The sequence below is a fragment of the Prionailurus viverrinus genome, chromosome F1 (assembly GCF_022837055.1).
Source record: "Prionailurus viverrinus isolate Anna chromosome F1, UM_Priviv_1.0, whole genome shotgun sequence".
Lineage (NCBI taxonomy): Eukaryota > Metazoa > Chordata > Mammalia > Carnivora > Felidae > Prionailurus > Prionailurus viverrinus.
In genome coordinates, this window is record NC_062577.1 from 2784034 (window position 1) to 2806518 (window position 22485).

At 47.7% G+C, this 22485-nt stretch overlaps 1 protein-coding gene across 1 annotated transcript; it reads left to right on the top strand.

The window, feature by feature from the left end:
• Window positions 1–10698: 10698 nt before the first annotated feature.
• On the top strand, window positions 10699–14697 carry LOC125155617 (uncharacterized). The gene is made up of 2 exons (XM_047841070.1): window positions 10699–10708; window positions 13975–14697. Exons 1-2 carry the CDS (start codon window positions 10699–10701, stop codon window positions 14589–14591), a joined length of 627 nt encoding a protein of 208 aa, XP_047697026.1. The 3' UTR covers window positions 14592–14697.
• Window positions 14698–22485: the final 7788 nt, after the last annotated feature.

A 22485-nucleotide genomic window follows, 5' to 3' on the forward strand; every position in this document is an offset into this window, starting at 1 on the left:
CTGAATACATCGAAAAAGGCTAAGAGGAAACTCTTCCTGCCTTTGAGCTGAGACTCAGCTTTTTCTCCATTTGGACTCCCACTCTTCCTGGTGTCCAGCCTGCCAGTCTTGGGCTGGAACTTACATCATCAACTCTCCTGTGTCTCCAGCCTGCTGACTGCAATCCTGTGACTTGACCGTCTCCGTAATCACATGCGTCAATCCCTTATAATAAATAATAAATCTCTTTCTTCCCGACTCTCTCCCGCCCCCATATATATGTATATACAATTGGTTCTATTTCTCTAGAGAACTCTAATACATACTCTACTCGATTTTGCAACATTTTTATGTAACGTGATGAACAAAGTCTGTGTAACGAACTTGAATTGAGTCTGTGGAGTATTTATCTAGTTTCTGTCACGTCTTATAAATGAAACGCCTGTTTCTCCCATTGTATTTTTTCTCGGATTACAGTGTTGGTGACATGGACTGTACGTGCCTTTCCTGGAGGAGCTGAGGTGGCAGAATTCATGCCTCCCTGAATGAGGACACTTACAGGTGATGAAACCAGTAAGTGCAAAATCCCACCTACACCCTGAATACACAGGGCCGAAAGCCTGGCGTGGCCCCCTGAATCCAAGCTAAGGAAGTGTGCTCATGGAATGGATGGTTGACCCGATCTTGAGGTGATCTCAACATCAAACCCAAGTCAAGGCAACACATTCCACGTGGGTCTTATCAAAGACAGACTCGTGACTGTCCTATATTGAGGGCCTTGCTTGGCCTTCACTTTGGTACTTCTTTAAATAGACAGTAGCCGAGTGGAGGAGGGAGACTACATCTGGGGCTGTTGTGCCATCACGAGCGTGTCCATGATAATTGTCTGCACTGGCCTGTCATTTATGGGAACATGAGCCAAATGCCGGTCAAGGCCCCCCTGTCCACCTGGCTCTGGCACCCATATAAAGTCTTAAAGCCCCACATCACCCCTGGCATAAAACTTGGCCCCCTCACTGGTTTCCATCCATCAGAAATCTATGTGTCCCAGCTATTTGGTGAGTTTTAACAGAATTTTGCTGAAGGCTTTGGAGTAGCAGTGGTTCATCATAATGCAGCACAGAATCTGTCTTATTCCCCATGTCCCTTCTGCCTCCCCTCTTAGAAGCTCCACGAATGACTCTCCTGATCTTACAGGAGTAATTGAAACAACATCTTCTGTTGATTGAGAATTCCTCCAGGGGCCTCACTCTTGGCCTCGAGGAGCCCGTCAAAGCCGTTCTTCCAAACACGTACAGAGCTTCCCCAAAGAGACCTAATAAAATAAACATTTTCCCATGTTGTGATAATTCGACCAAATGTCATGAATTCTCTGTATGCTCTGCATTAGTCTGGGCCCAGGGAGCCCACGGGAGTGTAGAAGATAGGATTCCCTATCCTCAAGGCATGGAGAGGCCAGTTGGAGAGACAACGTGCATGACATAGGAGATACTTAATGCCAAATCATGAGTGGGGACTGAGAGACGGGCTAGGTCGGTGGCACTCAGCTGGGGGAAGGGACGGGGGGTGGTTCTTGTAGGACAGGAAGGATTTGGTGTGAGTGAATGGTTCAGGGGGCGGACACAGGCCTCAACTGAGTGGTGAGTCTGGCAAGGAGCGTGAGCCTGAGTGTGTGTGTGTGTGTGTGTGTGTGCTTGAGCCAGAAGGAGACTTGTTGAGAACTGATGAGAAACAACCTCGAGGGGCACCTGGTGGCTCAGTCTGTTAAGTGTCTGACTCTTGACCTCGGCTCCGGTCAGGATCTCACGGTTTGAGAGTTCGAGCCCCGTGTCAGGCTCTGTGCTGAGAGCGTGGATGCTGCTTGGGATTCTCTCTCTCTCCCTCTTTCTCTGCCCCCTCCTCAGCTCTTGCTCTCTCTCTCTCAGAATAAATAAATAAACACTAAAAAAGAGAGAGAGAAATAACTTTGAAGTTGTGAAGGGCCCTGAAAGCCAAAATGAGATGTGGCTTTGGGACCAGTGACAGGGGACAGTCAAAGCAGGTGTCTCTGGGCAGAAAGGGAGATGCAGGGAAGCCCCATGAAGAAGTCTCGCCTGATAGCAGTGAACAGGTCACACTGGAAGGGTGAGGGGGACCAGCTGTCCCTCGGGACCAGCTGTCCCTCGGGCCCAGGAGGTCAGTTCAGACAGATGGGCAGTGGGAGGGGAGGTGAAAAGACAAATGTGAGAGGAAAGACAGAGTTGATGTCCAGGTGGCGTGGGGGTGAAGGACAGGGGCACAGGTGAGGGACAGCCCCTCTCTGAGTAGGTGGGCCCTATGTGGGTCACAGGTGCCTTTTAACCTCTGCCACCAGCATGGCTCCCTGTGGCTCCGCCTGGACAAGGCTTCTAATGACCCAGTGAGTAAATAATAACTGAGTTGGTCCTGTGTCGTCCTGTTACTCAGACCCTGTCACTATTTGCGCCAAAGAAAGAATTCTTAACTTAAGGACTAGGTGTCAGGAGGTCTGCAGGCTCAGAAAGTTTACTAACCTCCAACCGAAAGGCAGGCGCAAATCATTAGCAGTCCCTGTGACTCTGTCACCAGTACAACACTCATAAGACATTTTCAGTGGCGTTACGGCCGTTTGGAACGTCACGATTGTCACCACTTTCTCAGTGTTGATAGTTAGATTAGACCCGCTGCCCAATATTGCTATTAAAGTATGTTCATAATGAGGCAAACATGTTACTTTGCATACACTGTAAAACTATCGGATTTGGTTTGTGTCCTTTATGATCCTGTGTGATCTCCCTTTCCATGTACGTAGAAACATTCTTCTTAGAAGAGGCCCGGGGCAGAAGCGGGTGAAGAAGCCCGCACTGAAGTGCCATCAGCTGGGGTCTGAGCTGCGCTGTTCTGTGCAGAGTAAATACGACTCACGCATCCAGGAAGTGCCCAAACACGGGCTCAGTGGAAGCTGATTGCCTGGAAACTAAAGCCTGGGTTAGATTGTTACCTTTTTTTTTTTAGGAAAGAAACCTTCAGATGCCTGGAAAAGGCTGACAGGTGGTCTCCTGGCTCCCACACACCTCAGAGGAGCACCCCCAGGAACCTCCAGCCCCCAGCAGAGGGTAGAGGGCACTCTCTCTCCCCTAAGCTTCATGGCCTGCCTTCTCTTTCATTGCCGGGTCCGCGGCTGGCGGTGGGGGAGGGGGATCAGCATACTTTAATCCTAATAATCCCCCTTGTCCTCGGATATTTATGAAGTACATAAAAGACCATGTGCTGGGGATGAATGCATTACAAGGAACCTCGGTTTCCTCATGAATTCATAACGTCCCACGTGTTATTGTGCTTAACAAAGTACTTTCACGTTCCGCGTTGAATTCGTTCACGTTGGAAGATGATGTTATTATGATCCCTGGGGTTGCAGAGGAGGAAACCGGGACTCAGAAAAGTGCAGACACTTGTCCCTGGCCGGGGGCAGAGCCAGGACTCGCTTTTGCAGGTGCAGACGACCCCTCCTACCTGCTGCCCAGGATCAGTTTCTCTGTTGACCCTGGGGACTGGTGCCTGGGGCACGGGCTTTGGCCTCATCAGGGTCCCGGCTTTCCTAATTAGACCCATGGGAGCGGCCCTGGGGTTACAAATAATGGTGTCGACCACCGAGTGGCATCTTGGAGAAGCTCACAGGGGGTTCTGCCTGTGGCTGAGTGTGCTGGAGTGTGGCTCTCATAACCTTCAAGGAAATAAGTCCTCCGTATGAGATACACAGCCGTTATCCCAGACCAGTGCCGCTAGGACCTTAGGGTCTGGCGAAGCGGGGCTGGGCCCCAGAACGGCGCACTCTGGGGGCCTCTCCAGCCCTCCTCCCGATAGCCATGTGTCCCCTCCGTTCCTTCGGCCCCTCGGTTAACCTCGTTGGCCGCTTTCATCGTGTCCCCCGGGTCTGTGTTGATGGCTCCAGACTAGCCTGGTCGTGCGGAGTTTGAGGCCACCCCAGATGACTCATCTGCTTGAGCCTGTCACACTGCCTGGAGACAGGAATTGGGAACCAAAGCCACCAACGCGACATCGTGTCGCGAACACCATTCTGGCCACGGTTTTTCCATTTGGGTGTCAAGGAAAGCCAGCCATGTATTCTGTCAGACTTCCCAGCAACTTTATGTCTGAAAAGACCCGAGGGTTCGTGATTTCGTTTACAGACCTTGAGGAACGTTCCGGTTACCAAGGGGTAAGTATTCCACTATGAAGAATTTAGAAATCTCTTTGTGTCACCTTCCAAAAGGAAAAAAAACAAAAAAAACAAAGCGTAACCTGAGAAACTGTAGTGTTTCTGCCTCCGAGACACGGGGTGAGCAGTTCACACGTAATAGATTCTGTCACCGAGGTTTTATCTGTTCTCACAATTGCTTCTGGAGGATTGGAAAGCTAAAAATAGAGCTGAAGATTACATTCATCGCCTAAAATATACATAATTCGGAAGGTGTGCCAGGTTCAGTGATTTCGGGGGCTGGCCGTTTTCTGCTGGATGCTGGCTGTTTTGATGTCCTGTTCCCTCACCCCCTCTTGATTTTTGAGTTACAATGCTGCCGAGCCTATCGCCCCACCGGACCTCTTAATTCACGTTACGTGGGTACAATTAAAGCCGCGTCTTCCCAAGGAGGTAGCAGTTCTCATTCATAGGGTATGAGCTGCCTTTGGATTCGAGAAATCCAGTGGCCAGTTAGATGTCCTTGGGCATTACTGTATGACCTTGAGCAATTGCTCCACGTGTCTGTTGAAAACTCTTAGGCTATACTGTCCAACAGAATGAGTATATCTTGCTGGAAAGGGTATACACCGAAGGGATACATACCTCCGCCTTTGCCTATACTTAAAACTTGGCGTGAGTCGACATGACTTTCTGGGTCCGGCACCCACACATATCTAACCAGAAACTATACTGATTCCAGTTCTTGGAGGGGGGAGACCATTTCTTTTTTCTTTTTTTTCTTTTATTTTAATGCTTATTTATTTTTGAGAGAGAGAGAGAGAGAGAGAGAGAGAGAGACAGAGCCTGAGTGGGGGAGGGGCAGAGAGAGAGGGAGACACAGAATCCGAAGCAGGTTCCAGGCTCCGAGCTGTCAGCACAGAGCCCGACGCAGGGCCCGAATCCATGAACCATGAGATTGTGACCTGAGCCGAAGTCGGACGCTCAACCCACTCAGCCACCCAGGCACCCCATGCGGGGAGACCAGTTCTATGATGCAGTTTGGGTTCGAGCCTCTGTGGCCTGAGAGGAGCAGGGTCATTGACTATGAGGGCTGGGGGCGGGGCAGATGTCAGACGAGGAAGAGTGGACAGGGCAAGCGCCCCTCTCCATCTTCCTGGGTGCTGTCTGGTCTGAAGCGGACAGACATGCGGGCGTCCGAGAACGCAGAGCCACTCCCCTCCAAGCTGGGAGAACAGGGCCAACCCGAGATGGTCTCTCCCAATATCCTGCCACATGTCCACACCTCCACAGGGTGGGCGAGTCCCAAAACTGCATCCGGCCCTGACATCTTTGGGGCCTTTGTCTGAACCACAGAGGTTTCAGCCTGGAAACAGAAACAGCATGAGCTACCCACCCAAACTATCTCTGGAGGCCGCGCTGGCTATTGAGTGTGAAGTAAGGAATTTGTTGACCAAAACACGTATTTTGGGCTTCCTTAAATAAAACATGTGCCCAAATAAATGCAGCCTTTGGCCCAAGCCGACATTGGAATGCACTGCCTATCCTGGCCACTGGACTGGAATATCCTGGGCCAGGAATCCCCTGGAATGTCTGCCCAGTCCTCAGGGCTTTCTGACTGCATCATGCAGCGAACTCACACTCCTCCACCAGCCATCGGCCACGAAGCTTTGGAGCCAAGGATGGGGGACCACCTTGGGGCTTGTGTGGCTTGTAATTAGTGTCTGTTTGGTTGCCTTGTAATCGTGGCTCTCTCTTGGAGCCTCACAGCTGTCCCTGGCAGGGAGCAGGTTTGGTTTGTCCCCATCTTGTTATTTCAGGTTTTTCTCCAGATGTGGAAACTGAGACACTAAGAGAAAGCAACTTGACTTCATGGTCATCGTTTGGATGCTGTGATTTAGAAATTCCAGAGTGAGAACATCATCCCTTGGGTTCCGGGAAGTATTTACCAATAGGCTGGCATGGTCTCCGTGGCCCGTGGCCCTTCTGTGGTAAAAATGTGGGGAGACTCCCCTCCTCTGAGATCTTGCCTCTTGGGATTTCCTCTGGGCTGTGGGCTAGGCCAAATGAGGTGGAGATCTGGGTCAGTGTCCCAGGCACATCCCCCTTGCCCCAGGAAGGGCTCATAATTGAGGTCAGTGGTTTCAAACATCTGTTCAAATCACCTGAAAAGTTATCTCTGTTTCCCATCACACTAAGTAGGGCCCACAGTGACAAACTCTTTATGCCAGCCTCTCCAAAGTTTTTTCTTGGAAAAATATGCAAAACCATAGGGGATATAACAATCCCCATGGACCCATCCCTTCGGCTTTACAAATCACCAACATTTTGCCAGATGTGTTTCATCTACACATTCTCTCTCTCCTTTTCCTGGATATTTTAATGTAAGCTCCAGTTTTACACTTAAATCCTTCAGTATTTACCTTAAAACTTTTTTTGCAATATTTTTTATTAAAAAAAAAGTAAGTTTATTTATTTTGAGGGACACAGAGACAACACCAGTGGGGAAGGGGCAGAGAAGGAGAGAGAGAATCCCAAGCAGGCTCAGAGCCTGATGCGGGACTTGAACTCACGAAACCACGAGATCACGACTTGAGCCAAAACCAAAGTCAGACGCTTAACCAACTGAGCCACCCAGGTGCCCTGTAATGTTTTTTAAAAATTTTATTCCGAGAGAGAGAGCGAGAGAGCACATGTGCTCAAGGGAGTCGGGGAGAAGCAGAGAGAGAGAGAGAGAGAGAGAGAGAGAGAGAGAGGATCCCAAGCAGCCTCCCCACTAAGCACAGAGCCTAACTTAGGGCTCGATCCCATGAACTGTGATATCATGACCCGAGTCGAAATCAAGAGCTGGACGCTTAAACCGACTGAGCCACCCAGGCTCCCCTCACCTTGGAAAATTGTAATGCCACTCTAACACCTAATCAAATAAACAAAAATTCCTTAATGCCATCTAAAGCCCATGTTCAAATTTCCCCTCTTACAGTTGATTTATTTAAATCATAGCCTTACAAGATTTACTCATTGTGTTTGGTTGCTTCAACGTCAAAGTTTTGAGTGGAGAACTCAGGGCAGAGGGTGGCAGAGTGTGGCTGTGTCAGTGTCCCAGACCCCTTCTCTCTGAATTCCACCTTTCCTTTGGAAACTCTTTCTGGATTCCCTTAGTCATTCTCTTGCTCAGATATATGTTGTACATAATTCGCATTTAAAACTTGGTCCCAGTAACTATTTAAAAAAATCTCCTCTTTATCTTCCTTATTAAAAATAAAGTAGGGGGCGCCTGGGTGGCGCAGTCGGTTAAGCGTCCGACTTCAGCCAGGTCACGATCTCGCGGTCCGGGAGTTCGAGCCCCGCATCAGGCTCTGGGCTGATGGCTCAGAGCCTGGAGCCTGTTTCCAATTCTGTGTCTCCCTCTCTCTCTGCCCCTCCCCCGTTCATGCTCTGTCTCTCTCTGTCCCAAAAATAAATAAACGTTGAAAAAAAATTAAAAAAAAAAATAAAGTAGGCTGGCATTGTCTAGGAGAACTTTATATAAAGACAGCAAAAAAACTGAAATTAATAAGCCACAGACAGAACTCAAGAGTCTACAAAATTATGTTTACAAACTTTAGGTCACTGACCCTACAATAGCTAATGTGAGTAAAGAACAAATAGAGCTGGTCCCTTTTCACAATCTGGTTTAAGACAACTCTATTCTATCCCCAGAAGCCCCTTGAAGCTTTGCCTTGGGCTCTTTTCTTCCAGCTCCCTTTCTCCAAGAGGCCAAGGGCCTTGCTACTTCCCAACACAAGGCAACATCTAACTGCATCTTGACCTTCTCCAAGAACAACACAAAAGCTTCTTCTCTCATAAATATCGTATATTGTTGCCTGGTTCAAATCTTCCAGCACCCCTCTGCCCCTTCCTGGTAGTTCCTGGTTTTCCACCCAGGAGGGCGGTCAAATTCCTAGTCAGTTCCTCAGGCAGGGATCATATCTGCAAGATTTCCCTGCCTTGGCCTCTTGTCTCTGCTTACCTGTAGTGCCGTAGTGCCTTCAACAGCAATTTACACTTCAGTGTCCTTACCTGTGAAATGTGATGCTCTTTCTATCTGCCTCATACACTGTCGTGAGGCTGAAGTGCTATCATGCATGCTATGCCCTTATATTACAGCCAGAGCCAATGCATGATAATGATGATGATGATGATGGTGATGGTGTGATGGTGGTGATGGTGGTGGTGATGATGATGATGGTGATGATGGTGATGGTGGTGGTGATGGTGATGGTGGTGATGGCGGTGATGATGGTGATGATGATGGTGATGGTGATGGTGATGGTGGTGGTGATGATGGTGATGGTGGTGATGGTGATGATGGTGATGATGGTGATGATGATGGTGATGGCGGTGATGATGGTGATGATGATGGTGATGGTGATGGTGGTGGTGGTGATGATGGTGGTGGTGATGATGATGATGGTAATGATGATGATGATGATGACGGTGGTGGTGATGATGATGGTGGTGGTGATGATGGTGGTGGTGGTGATGATGGTGATGGTGATGGTGGTGGTGGTGATGATGATGGTGGTAATGATGATGATGATGATGATGGTGGTGGTGATGATGGTGATGGTGACGGTGGTGGTGATGATGATGGTGGTGGTGATGATGATGATGGTGATAATGGTGGTGGTGATGATGGTGATGGTGGTGGTGGTGATGATGATGGTGGTAATGATGATGATGATGATGATGATGATGGTGGTGATGATGGTGATGTGGTGATTTTGATAGTGAAGTTGATAATGGTGGTGATGGTGGTGATGATGATGATGGTAATGATGACAGTGATGGTGATGATTGGTGATAGAGATGATACTGACTCAGTAGTATTCATCCTCCTTCTTCACTTATCCACTCACCACCTCTGACCCCACAGGGAAGTTACAAAGTTTTACATTATAACAATAGAAATGTACTTCATGTAAGGAGGTGAAAAGTTATTCTCTTTGGTGGAAATATCTGTCCTTAAGGACAATATCAAGCTGATTGAGGTAGGTAAGATTTTGAAGTCATTTGTCTCCAGGCATCAATATATCAGTAGAAAAAGGAAAACTTCTTTGCCATGAACAAGGCAGAGGATTGCTTTTCTCTCTTCTTTGAAGGAGGGGAAAGAGACGTGGAGAGGAGAGAGTGGCAAGGTTGAACAAAGCCAGGAGGAGGGAGAAGGCTGGGCTTGGGCAGGGAGGCCCCATAGAGGTGGACACCCGGAGAACCATGATACTGTTCTTTGGGAAGTCCTTTGTATTTTTACCATGTAAGCCCCTTCATTTCCCTCTCCAAGATTTCCATGAAAGTCTACGAATTTCAGATGTCCCATGTTTCAAGTGGTTTTGTGAAAGTTTTGTGAAAGGGGTTTTGTGAAAGTCAGAGAGAAAGGTGTACATGTACAGAGAGAGGAATTTGGAGACAAAGAATTTGCAGAAATCTTGGGCGGGGGGAGAATGCTTTGGATTTCCATAGGCCGTGGTTTGGGGGTCTTCTAAGGGGAAGCCTTGTCTGACGCTGAGGTAGCACTAACATTTCAGTAGCCTTGACATGCTAGGGTAAGATCCACTTACACACAGTAAAGGGGAGAGAACCTAGTTCCCTCGTAGTCACTGTAATAGCACACAAACATTCAGGGGTGTAATTATCCAGTGTCCTTGGATACAGAGTTTGCTTTCCCAAAATGGGAACCAGCTTTCCCTAGGATGCATTTACTTTATCCAAATTTTATCTCAAAATATCTAGGGGAAACATTTGGTTCTTACAATAAAGAACAATTTTGCAGTGGTCACCTTGCGAATTTCTATATTAGAATGAGGGCAATATCCAAAACGAGAAGTGGCAAAATCTGCTCTGTTTTGTTCAAATTCCACACTTCACTTCTGGCCCAGTTATTTGGGCAACGGCAGGTGTTGGCCTGGGTGATCTCATGGCCCCGCTTCATGTCTCCGCTTACAAATATGTCACCTTTCATATATAGGGATGATGTCACTGGCTCAGCCTTGATGGAACCGAGTGCTGGCTTCATCCCGTAGCCCTAGGGCTCAGCCGGCGCTGTCCACCTGTTCCTGGCTGCGTAGCCGGCGGGCGTGCGACGCGGGGGAGCTGGCTGGAGATGGGAGGAAGAGGCCTCCTGGGCTGGGGCCTCTTGGCGCGGTGCGTGCTCTCCCCTACCTGACCTTTCACTGTCCATACCTCAGGAGAACCAAGTCCATCTGTTTTCTTCCACGTCACATCTCTGCATCCCAAATCTTCCTGGGAAAGTTTCCAGGAATTTGAGCGCACAGAGCTTGTCATTGGCCCTAGAGCTTCAGAAACGAAGGCACCGTCGGGACACCCGTGAGGAGACCTGTACGTGCCGGGGAGCGTTGGGAGCAGGAGATGTAAACTGGCCAAAGTGGGGAAAATTTCAGGACACCGGGCTCCATTTACCGAGCACGGGCTTTGGGGTCAGGCACTGACTAAGGCCCTACGTGCCTGTCTCATCGCTTGTCACCATGACGACAGGTAGGAAGGGTACTCTCATGCTCTGCTGAGACATGATGTAGAGACTGGTCCCTACGTGCTCAACACCGTTTTGCCAATTCTCTCAAGTCACTACGACCCCAAAGCCTATGCTCTTAATTGCACTATCCTTTTTCCCCCTGGATTTGGGGGGGGGGTACCGAATCTTCGGTCCTAATCTTCTGTCACTCCCTCAAAATCCTGGAGCGAAGAAGGGGGGTTCTCGCACCCCATTATTTTTATAACGTGAGCTCTTCTTAACTCTGGAGGCTCCAGGTCTCTGGGGCTATTCTGGGTACCTGGGTTAGGACACGGCGGCATGAGAAGCTTATGCTTGAGGGCGCGGAACGTGGACACTGCTCCAGCCTCTGGCCAGTTTTGAAGATCTCCTGAGGGATCTGGAGGGACACTGCCCCAGGGTGCCTTTATGAAGGGTGCCTTTGACTCTCCCCAAGACCCTGGTAGGGTAGCAAATAAAAATACAAAAGACCAGTTAAGGGGCACCTGGGTGGCTCAGTCAGTTGAGTGTCTGACTCTTGATCTGGGCTCAGGTCGCGATCTCACGGTTTGTGAGTTCGAGCCCTGTGTCGAACTCAAGCCAAGTTCAAGCTTGGGATTCTCTGTCTCCTTCTCTCCCTCCCCCTCCCCCACTCACTCTCTCCCTCAAAATAAATAAACTTAAAAAAAACCACAAATGGCCCTTTGATTTATAGTATAAGCATGCCTATGCAATAAATAGGATATACTTATAATAAAAGATTATTTGTTGTTGATATGAAATTCAGGGTCAACTGGGTGATCTGGATTTTATCTGGCAACCCTGGACCCAGGGTTAGCCCAAGAAGATATCTGAAAACCCCAATCTCCAAGCCAGGCCTGAGGCTCTGTCTGAGACCGCCCAGCCCTTCCCGGTGGCCTGACCATGCACAGGCCTGGTCGGAGCCTCACAGAGAGCGTCCACGTGGGAGTGGCAGAGCCTTAAAGTTAGGAAGTGCTTCCTGGTGCTTTGAGAGCAGAATGACCTAGGAAGAAGAGGGGTTTAAGGCAAAATGAAATGGGAGGCAAAGCCAGCGAGCCCGTGTTTTCGTTAGCCAAGGCCGCCATGATTAAATGCCACACTGCATGGCTTCAACATCAGACATGTTATCTTCTCACAATACTGCAGCCTGAGAGGCCAAAATCAAGGTGTTGGCACGTTTAGTTTCTTCTGAGACCTCTCTCCTTGGCTTGTACGATGGCTACCTTGCCCTGTGTCTTCCCTGCGTGTCCGTCGGTGTCCCATTCTTCTTAGGAGGACACCAGCCATATTGGATTAGGACCCGCCCTCACTACCTCATCTAAATGACCTCTTTGGGCCCCATCTCCACGTTCTGAGGCTTTAGGGCTTAGGACTTCAACACAGGGATTTTCAGGGGACGCAGCTTAGTCCATAACAGCCAGAAGAAGATTCAGGAAGCTTGTGAACTGGTTTGTGCAGTGCCCTGACCACCTTGTGTGTATCCACAGAGGCCACAGAAGCCAGCCAAGAATTGCAGCCAAATCTAAGTCTTGACGGAACATTCCAGCAATCCTTCCAGAACAGGAGGGCATGGGGGCTTGGTCGGAGCTGCCAGAGCATTTCCCACTTGCCTCCAGCTGGCTGGGGGCTGATTGTGAGACAGTTCCTCATCACCTCTCAGGTTGTTGTTGCTGTTTTTTAAAGTTTAATTAAGCAAGTGGGGAGGGGCAGAGAGAGCGGGAAAGAGAGAATCCCAAGCAGGCTCCGCACTGCCAACACAGAGCCCGATGTGGGGCTGGAACTCACAAACCACGAGATCAGGACCTGAGTCTAAGTCAGACGCCTAACTGACGGAGTCACCCAGGCGCCCCACGATGCACTGGTTTCTTTACAAGCCAAATCTGTCAGCCAGGATTTACCTTGTGCTTGACTTGCTACGGGTCAAGGCAGGCATGAAGCACAGACAGCCTGAACACAAGGAGGAGGCAGCCTTGGAACACTGGAGAAGGAGCAAATTAAACAAAGTGGTTCTTACAGGGGAACGGCTCTTGCAGGGGGGCTCTGTGCGGGAAGGGAGGGAGTGAACGAAGGCCACTGTTAGCGTCTGCTCAGGGGCGACAGGAACCAAAAAGGCTTCTGCCCAGATGACTGTGAATTTATAAAGTCGCTAGAAATAAGGACTGGACAGCTGGTGGGTTTTTTTTTTTTCCTCCTGTTTTCTGCACCCAGAGTCTATGCAAACATTAAATGCCAGCCCTTACCTATTGGCTGTGGTCGTTGGAGGGTGGGTACACTAAAAGGAGGGACACTGTACCACTAAGGTGACTGGTTGAATACTCAACAGTATGGTCATTTGATATCTTGGGGCTCAAAGAATCTGGGGTGCAAATCATTTGCCTTAACTTACAAGCTATTTTACCCCAGATAAATTATTTTACCTCTTTAGGCTTTATTTTCTCAATCAGCACAGCGGGGAATATTCACTTGGGGACCGCTTCACTTGAGTTGCTGTTAGGATTGCATAGTCCTAATTTACTCATGTGCCATGTGCCCAGTATATACTAAGTGCTCATTTAATTCACCCCCCCCACACACACACACAGAGGTAGGATTGCTATTTCCTCAGCTTCACAGATGGGTAAGGGGAGGCACTGAGAGGTTAAGTAACTTGCCGAAAGTTCAAGCTGGAAAATGTTGGAGCCAGAATTCAAACTCAGGCAGATATATCTGAGCTTGCGCACTTGTCAGTGGGCTACAAATAGAGAGAGAGAATGGGGGGGGGGAGAGAGAGAGAGAGAGAGAGATGTACAGAATGTTGGGTGAAGTGCTTAGAAATAATAAGCACAACAGGGGGGAGTTATTTTAACTTTTCCTTGCTTGAATTGGAGAAACTGACAAGTGCAAAAATGATATTACAGAAGCAGGAGAAAAGATGTTTTCTTTGCTGCATTTGTGTTTTCAATTTTTCCACAAAAATTCGTATGGCTGCAATCAGAAAAAAAAAACATTGCAAAAAATCAATCATAATTCCGAGAGGAAGAGGTCGGATGAAGAAAATCAGGTTTTGAGATCTCTCCTGCAACTCTGGTTCCCTACTGGCGGAAAAGTACAGAACACCTGAAACCAGGCCCCACACCCCCCAGATGACAAGCCCCTAGGGACTGACATCGAGCCCGGATCCAGTGGGGGTCGTGCAGATGCTTAAGGTGGGAGTCAGCGGGGGGCCAGATGGACCCCGGGCACGTCCTAGATCCCTTCCCGCCAGACTAAGGCCAGTCCGGGAATCAGTACACAGCCTGGCCCGCCGACCTATTCGAGGACCGGGGGCTTAGCTGGGTCTCCGGGGTCTCGTCAGGTGCTGAGGGTGGGCCGCGCGCTCGGCCCCGGGACGAGGACCGCCGGGCCGGGCATTGTGGGGTCAGCGTTCGGGTTCCCCTGGCAACCGGAGCCCGATGGCAGGCCGCGGCGACGCCCGGGAGGCGGCGGAAAGGGCCCATTCGCCGAGAGGGGCCCGTGGGAGCGCGGAGGCCGGGCGGCATGGAGGACGCGCGGCCCGGGTGGCCCCGGCGCGGTGGCGGGGGCGCGCAGCACGGGCAGGCGGAGGGGTCGGCGCGCCTGAAGCGCGGGGACGCGGACGACGGCGGCGCGGGCTGCTGGTGCTGGAGGCGGCTGTTCCGGCGGGGCGCGGCCCGCTGCTGGCGCAGGAAGGCCAAGCGCGCGCGCGGCCGGGCGGTCTCGGAGCGCGGCCTGTGGGCCCATCCGCGCGTGCAGAGGCTGCTGCAGCGGCTGGCGGCCTGGAGGCGGCGCTACCTGCGGTGCGGGGAGCGGCCCGAGCGGCTGGAGGAGATCCCGCTGCTGGCGCTGGAGCGCGCGACCGGCCGAGACTAGGCCGCGGGCGGCCGCCAGGATCCCCACCCCCACCCCGGACCGCCCCGTGCGCCCACAGCTTTGGTTCGGTTGTGATGGACAAAAGGCGAGGAATGACAATAAACCCGACGCCACGGGAATGAGAGAATGCGAGGTCTTTGGGGCCGGGCGCCTGCCACCTGGCGTCCTCGCACGCGTTTTCGGGGACGAAAAGGGCTCGGGTCAGCGCGCCGTTCCTAGGCCGCAGGGCCTCGGGCCTCGAGGCGAAGGGAAGCCAGGAGACGCCGCAGGGGCCACGCACCCTCGGGGGGGGGGGGGCCTCGCCACCCCGCCCCCGCCCCGGGGGCCCCGCACCCTCCAGGGACAGCGTATCCCTCTGGGGTCCCACACCTTCTTGGAGCCTTGCACCCTCCAGGGGCCTAGCAGTATGTCCCCCACCCCCACCCCCTTCACCCTGGGGACCTCGCACCCTCCAGGGACCTCCTATCCCCCTGGGGCCCTGCACCTTCCCGGAGCTCTGCACCCACCAGGGGAGTTACACCACCCCCTGCACCCTCCAGGGACCCCACAACCTCCTGGGGTCCCGCACCCCGTGTTGCGCCTTCTGGGCCTGGACAACCCCTGGGAAGGGGTGAGAGCCGCAGAAGTCACAGCCCTTGGGGGATTAAAAAAAAAAAAAAAAAGGTTTCGTTTGTTTTTTAAGTAGGCTTCACGACTAGCATGGAGTCCAAGGCAGGGCTTGAACTCAGAACGTTGAACTCAAGACCTGATCAAGAGTCTGTAGACTGAGCCACCCAGGCGCCCCATTTTTGTTTTAAACGGATTGCTGAGCTCTTCACCCCGCATGGACGTGCTCAAACTCTTTTATTTTTTTTTTTTTGTTTACAGGCATTTGTGAGCTTCTGTAAACCAACACGAGAACCAAGGTTTGGGGTTTGCATGCAGGGAGTTTGAAAACTAGTGATGGGAGATGAAAGAGGAAAGGGAGAGGAATCCGGGAGACTCCTGGGTGGGTCTATAATTTCTTCCTTTTTCCTCATCAATAAAAACCTGCTAATGATACGCGGCCTCCACAAGCATGGGAGGATGAAAGTAAGATACTAGAAGGGAAAGTGCTGGAAGGCCTCTGAAAGGGCATCCACAGTCAGGGTACTTATTAAGCTTGCCTCTCCTGGGGCTGTTCCCAGAGACCACTGCCCACACCTACGGTCCTCCCTGCTGCCCCCACCTGCCCAAACTGCCCTTTCAACAGCAAGCCAGAAACCCAGAGCGAGGGGCCTAGAAGCTTCTCTGCTTTGATGTGGGTGCTGCTGAAGTGGGTGGGGGGGGCTACTGTCTGTAATTGAGGTTAGGTGCATTTTGCCCCTTTGCTAACCTCCCCATTCCTGCCCTTGCCCCGGACCCCCTAAGTTATTCCTCAGGGGTGTGGTAGGGGGTGCGCTTCCACGAGAAAAGCCAGTAAGCTGTGTAGCCAGCCTTCATCCTTATAAGGAAATCAGTGCTGTTGTCTTGTCTGTAGCTGATGAGACCCGGATCCCAGGATGCCTGATTTAAAAGCGGTTCTGTAGGGAGCAGCCCAGTGAGATCTTCCTTGCTTGGAGAGGTTGAAGGTGAGAGACTTTTAGAAGTCCCTGGAAGAGGACCAAATTCCTGAATCCTCAAAGCCCAGAACAGAGGTGCTGTTGAATAATACGTTAAGAGATTCCAACTATGCAAAGTTCCCCGCGTTTCTTTCTTTCAGAAAACTGGCCAGAATTAGCCAAACTAAAGCGAAGGTAATTCTCTCGGACCCATAATTTGGGTGTAGCTGTGCCTTTTTGTTTTGACAGTCTGTGGCCTCCACAATCCTTCCTCTTCGTGAGGCTAAGGAAATCCATCTAGATCGTGCTGGGGTCTGTGTGCACTCATTTACACACACACACACACACACACACGCACACACGCGTCAGCTCCGGGTATAGGCACGGTGTAATGTAAATATTTCAGTTAGAGAATTATTATAGCGGTTTAATGGGTGTCCTCTGTCTTCCTAGTTTCACTCATAGGTATTCCCACAAAGCCTTATGGTTTTGGTAAGGCGGCCTCCCTGCGATCGGTGTCTCCCAGCCATTGGCTATCATGGCTCCCTCCCAGGCCAAAAGAGTGGTAGCTTTTACTAGATTTTCTGGGCTCATATGCCAGCGGGAATCTCCTGTCAAAGACCAGGTTCGGCAGAAACACGGCCTTCGGGTGCACGTGCTGTATCAGGGAGTTGGGCTGGTGGACCCTTCCCCCATTAGACACCCCACCCCCACTGCTCAGGAATTTGACCGTATTTCACGGTGACAGTCTTTACTTCTGATCCTCCGGGGCTGGAGTGGTACCGGCATGAGACTTGTTCCTCCTCTCGCGTCTCTCCTCCTTCAAGCAGAAAGCCAATAAAAAGAAATGCAGTTCTCTGTTAGCCATTTTGGGTTGTTTTCTGGTGCAACCCCCAACCCCTCCGTGTGTCCATGGAGGAGGACACCGGCCTCTTGAGCAGCCTCACCCTCTGAGCTCTGGGCGGTGGCTGCCAGTGAAGAGGGCAGCTCATTGTCACCCTGGGGACGACGGGGGACGGGCTGTGGTGCTTGGGGTCCGTGGAAAAGGGTTCGAGATGGTGAATTGCTTTACCCTCTGAAAGAGAAGGGGAGGGGCGCTGTACATTTCACACCACTGATGAGCCCAAGAGGAGGGGTCTGTGCTCTGTGAATAGGTCAATGTGCCCAGAGTTCCAGAAGCTTCTACCTGACTCGGTGCTCCAAGGAATGTACATATATGTATGTATATGGCTGGGCATGGAAGGCAGCCTTCTCCCGCCAAATGAGAGAGGTAAGATTTACGATGCCCCACCCCCCAACCACCCCAGTCTGACTCACATGGGTACAGGTAGCTCTTAACTTTGTATTTATACAACATTATATTTCTGACAGCCACCACATGACTGGAACCGTTTTTAAAAAATATTTTTAATTGTGGTAAAATAAACATGACATTGACCGTCGTAACTATTTTGAAGTGTAGAGCTCAGTGGTACTAAGCACGTTCATATGATCATGCAACCACCACCAGCCGTTTCCAGAACTCTTGTCTTTTTGCAAAATGAAATTCTGTGCCCATTAAATAGTAACTTTCCATGCCCCCTCTCCCTCGAACCCTGGCAAGAGTGTTTCACTTTTTGTCCGTATGAATTTCATATAAATGGAATCATACACTATTTGTCCTTTCATGACTGGTTTCTCTCTCTCTTTTTTTTTTTTATTAAGTTTTTATTTTAAGTCCAGTTAGTTAACATAACAGTATTAGTTTTAGGTCGACAATATAGTGATTCAACACTTGGGTACATCACCCTGTGCTCATCATGACGAATGCGCTCCTTAATCCCCATCACTTATCTCCCTTACCTCCCACCCACCTCCCCTCCGGTGACCATCTGTTCTTTATGGTTAAAAGTGTTTCTTGGTTTGTCTCTCTTTTTTTCCCCTTAGCTCATTAGTTTTGTTTCTTAAATTCCACGTATGCGTGAAATCATATGGTATTTGTCTTTCTCTGACTTATTTTGCTTAGTGTTATACTCCCTAGCTCCATCCACGTTGTGCCAATGGCAAGATTTCATTATTTTTTATGGCTGAGTAATATTCTTTTTTTTTTTTTTTTTTTTGAGAGAGAGAATGAGCAGGGAGGGGCAGAGAGAGAGAGAGAGAGAGAGGAACAGAGGATCTGAAGCGAGCTCTGTACTGACAGCAGAGAGCCCGACATGGGGCTCAAACTCATGAACTGTGGGATCATGACCTGAGCTGAAGTCGGATGCTTAACCAACAGAGCCAACAGGGTGTATCTATCATCTGTCCATTCATCAACTGATGGACACGTGGGCTGCTCCCATATCTTGGCTATTGTAAATAATGCTGCAGTAAACACAGGGGTGCATGTATCCCTTTGAATTCGTGTTTTCATATTCTTTGGGTAAATACCCAAAAGTGAAATTGTTGGATCATAATGGCATTTCTACTTTTAACTTTTTGAGGAAACGCCATACCATTTTCCACAGTGGCTGCACCAGTTTGCATTCCCACCAACAGTGCACGAGGGTTCCTATTTCTCCACGTTCTCATCAATACCTGTTGTTTCTTTTGTTGATTTCAGCCGTTCTGACAGGTGTGAGGTGATATCTCATTGTTGTCCTGATTTTCATTTTCCTGGTGATGAGTGATTTAGAGTGTCTTTTCATGTGTCTCTTGGCCATCTGGATGTCTTCTTTGGAGAAATGTTGGTTCGTGTCTTCTGCCCATTTTTAATTGGATTATTTGTTTCTTGGGTGTTGGGATTTTAAGTTCTTCACATATTTTGGATACTAACCCTCTACCAGATATGCCATTTACAATTCTCTTCTATTCCATCACTTGCCTTTTAGTTTTTGATTATTGCCTTTGCTGTGTAAAAGCTTTTTATTTTGATGTGGTCCCAGTAGTTTACTTTTGCTTTTGTTTTCCTTGCCTCAGCAGACATATCTAGAAGTTGCTAGAGCCTGTGTTCTCTTCTAAGATTTTATGGTTTTAGGTCTCACATTTAGGTCTTTAACCCATTTTGAGTTTATTTTTGTGCATGGTATAAGAAAGTGGTCCAGTTTCATTCTTTTGCATGTAGCAGTTCAAAGACAGTTGAAGAAACTATCTTTTTCCCATTGGACAGTCTTTCCTGCTTTGTTGAAGATTAGTTGACCAAAAACTCGTGGGTTCTTTTATTCCCTCCCATTGATCCATGTGTCCATTTTTGTGTCAGTACCCTACTGTTTTGATTACGACAGCTTTGTAATACAACTTGTAGTCCAGAATTTGTGATGCCTCCAGCTTCACTTTTCTTTTTCAAGATTTCTTTGGCTATATGGGGTCTTTTGTGGTTCCATACACATTTTAGGATTGATTGTTCTAGCTCTGTGAAAAATGCTGGTGGTATTTGATAGGGATTGCATTAAATGTGTAGATTGCTTTGGGGAGTACAGACATTTTAACAGTATTTGTTCTTCCACTCCATGAGCATGGAAAGTCTTTCTGTTTCTTTGTGTCTTCTTTAATTTCCTTCATCAGTGTTTATAGTTTTCAGAGTCCAGGTCTTCTACCTCTTTGGTTAGGTTTATTCCTAGGTATCTTATTGGTTTTGGTGCAATTGTAAATGGGATCTTTTCTTAATTTCTCTTTCTGCTGCTTCATTCTTGGTGTATAAGAATGCAACAGATTTCTGTACATTGATTGTTTATTCTGCATTTTTATTGAATTCATTTATCAATGTAGCAGTTTTTTTGTGTCTTTTGGGTTTTCTATATAGAGTATCGTGTCATCTGCGAATAGTGAAAGTTTGACTTCTTGCTGATTTGGATGCCTTTTATTTCTTTATGATGTCTTATTTCTGTGGCTAAGACTTCCAGTACTATGTTGAATAAAAGTGGCGAGAGTGGACATCCTTGTCTTGTGCCTGAATGTAGGGGAAAAGCTCTCAGTTTTTACCCACTAAGGATGAGGTCAGCTGTGGGTTTTTCATATAAGGCCCTTGTGTTGAGGTATGTTCCCTCTAAACCTACCTTGTTGAGGGTTTTTTTAAAAATCATGAATAGATGTTGCACTTTATCAAGTGCTTTTACTGTCTCTGAGATGATCATATGGTTCTTATCCTTTCCCTTGATGTGATGTATCATGTTGATTGATTTGTGGATATTGAACCAACCTTGCAACCCAGGAACGAATCCTACTTTATCATGGTGAATAATATTTTTAATGTATTGTTGGATTTGGTTTGCTAGTATTTTGTTGAGAATTTTTGCATCTCTCTTTATTAGGGATACCTCACCTGTAGTTCTCTTTTTTAGTGGTCTCTTTATCTGGTTTTGGTATCAGGGTAATGCTGGCTTTATAGAAGGAATTTGGAAGTTTTTCTATTTTTGGAATAGTTTGAGAAGGATAGGTATTAATTCTTCTTTAAATGCTTGGTAGAATTTGCCTGTGAAGCCATCTGGTCCTTTTGTTTGTTGTGAACTTTTTTGATTACTGATTCAATTTCTTTGCAGTTTATCAGTCTGTTCAAATTTTCTACTTCTTCCCCCTTCAGTTTTGGCAGTTTATATGTTTCTAGACATTTGTCCATTTTTTCTAGGTTGTCCAATTTCTTGCCATATAGTTTTTCATAATATTCTCTTATAAGTGTTTGTATTTCTGTGGTGTTGTTATGTCTTCTCTCCCGTTTGTAATTTTATTTATTTGAATTCCTTCTTTCTTTTTCTTTTGATAAGTCTGGCTAGAGGTTTATCAATTTTATTGATTTTTTTTTCAAAGAACCAGTTTCTGGTTTCATTGATTTGTACTGTTGGTTTTTATTTTTACATCATTTATTTCTGCTGTAACCTTTATTATTTCCTTCCTTCTGCTGGTTTGGGGTTTGTTTGTTGTTCCTTTTTTCTTAGGTGTAAGGTTAGGTTGTTTATTTGAGATTTTTCTTGCTTCTTGATGTAGGCATGTATTGCTATATACTTCTCTCTTAGGACCACTTTTGCTGCATCCCAGACATTTTGGACCTTTGTGTTTTCATTTTCACTTGTTTCCATGTCCTTTTGTATTTCTTCTTTTATGTCCTAGTTGACCTATTCATTGTTTAACAGCATGTTATTTAACCTCTGTGTATTTGTGCTCTTTCCAATTTTTTTCTTGTGGTTGATTTCTAGTTTCATAAGTGTTGTGGTCAGAAAAGGTGCATGGTCTCAATTTGATCTTATTGAATTTGTTGAGGCTTGTTTTGTGGCCTAATACATGATCTATTCTGGAGAATGTTCTGAGTGCCCTTGAAAAGAATGTGTATTCTGCTGTTTTAGGCTGGAAGGTTCTGAATGTATCTGTTAAATACATCTGGTCCAGTGTGTCATTCAAAGCCCTTCTTTCTTGTTGATTTTCTGTTTAGATGATCTGTCCATTGAATTAAGTGGAGCATTAAAGTCTCCTACTGTTATTGTATTATTACCGATTAGTTCCTTTATGTTTGTTATTAATGGTTTTATCCATTTGGGTGCTTTATGTTGGGTGCATAAATATTTACAATTGTTGTATCTTCTTGTTGGACTGTCCCCTTTATTATTATATAGTGCCCTTTGTCTCTTGTTAGTGTCTTTGTTTTAAAGTCTAGTTTGCCTAATATAAGTATTGCTAGTCCGGCTTTCTTTTGCCATCTATTTGTGTGATAGATATTTCTCCATCCCCTCCCTTTCAATCTGCCGATGTCTTTGGGTCTAAAATGGGTCTCTTGTGGGCAGCATATAGATGGGTCTTGTTTTTAAATCCATTCTGTCACTCTATGTCTTTTGATTGTTAGTGGATTTATATTCAAAGTAATTATTGATAGATATGTATTTATTGCCATTTGCATTACTTTTTTTTGCAGTTACTTCTGAAGATTTTCTGAACCTTTCTTGTCTTTCTCTCTTTCATAGTTCGATTTTTTTAAAGAGATATTTTGGATTTCTTTCTCTTTATTCTTTGCATATTTGTCAGTGGCTTTGATATATGGTTACCATTAGGTATGTGTATAACATCATCTGCATATAGCAGTCTATATTAGTTGATGGCTGTTTACGTTCGAACCCATTCATTACTCCTCTCCTTTCCATGTTTCAGGTATATGTTCGTATTTTATATCCTTTTATTTGTGAGTTCCTTGACTGAGTTTATGCAGAAATAGTCATCGTTCCTGCTTTTGTGTTTCCTACCTTTGTACTGTTAACTTGCGGTCTCTCCTTTCCACTCAGGGTCCCCTCTAATATTTCTTGTAGGACTGGTAGTGTGGTCATGAACTCCTTTAGTTTTTGTCTGGGAAACTCTAATCTCTTTTTCTATTCTGAATGATACCCTTGCTGGTC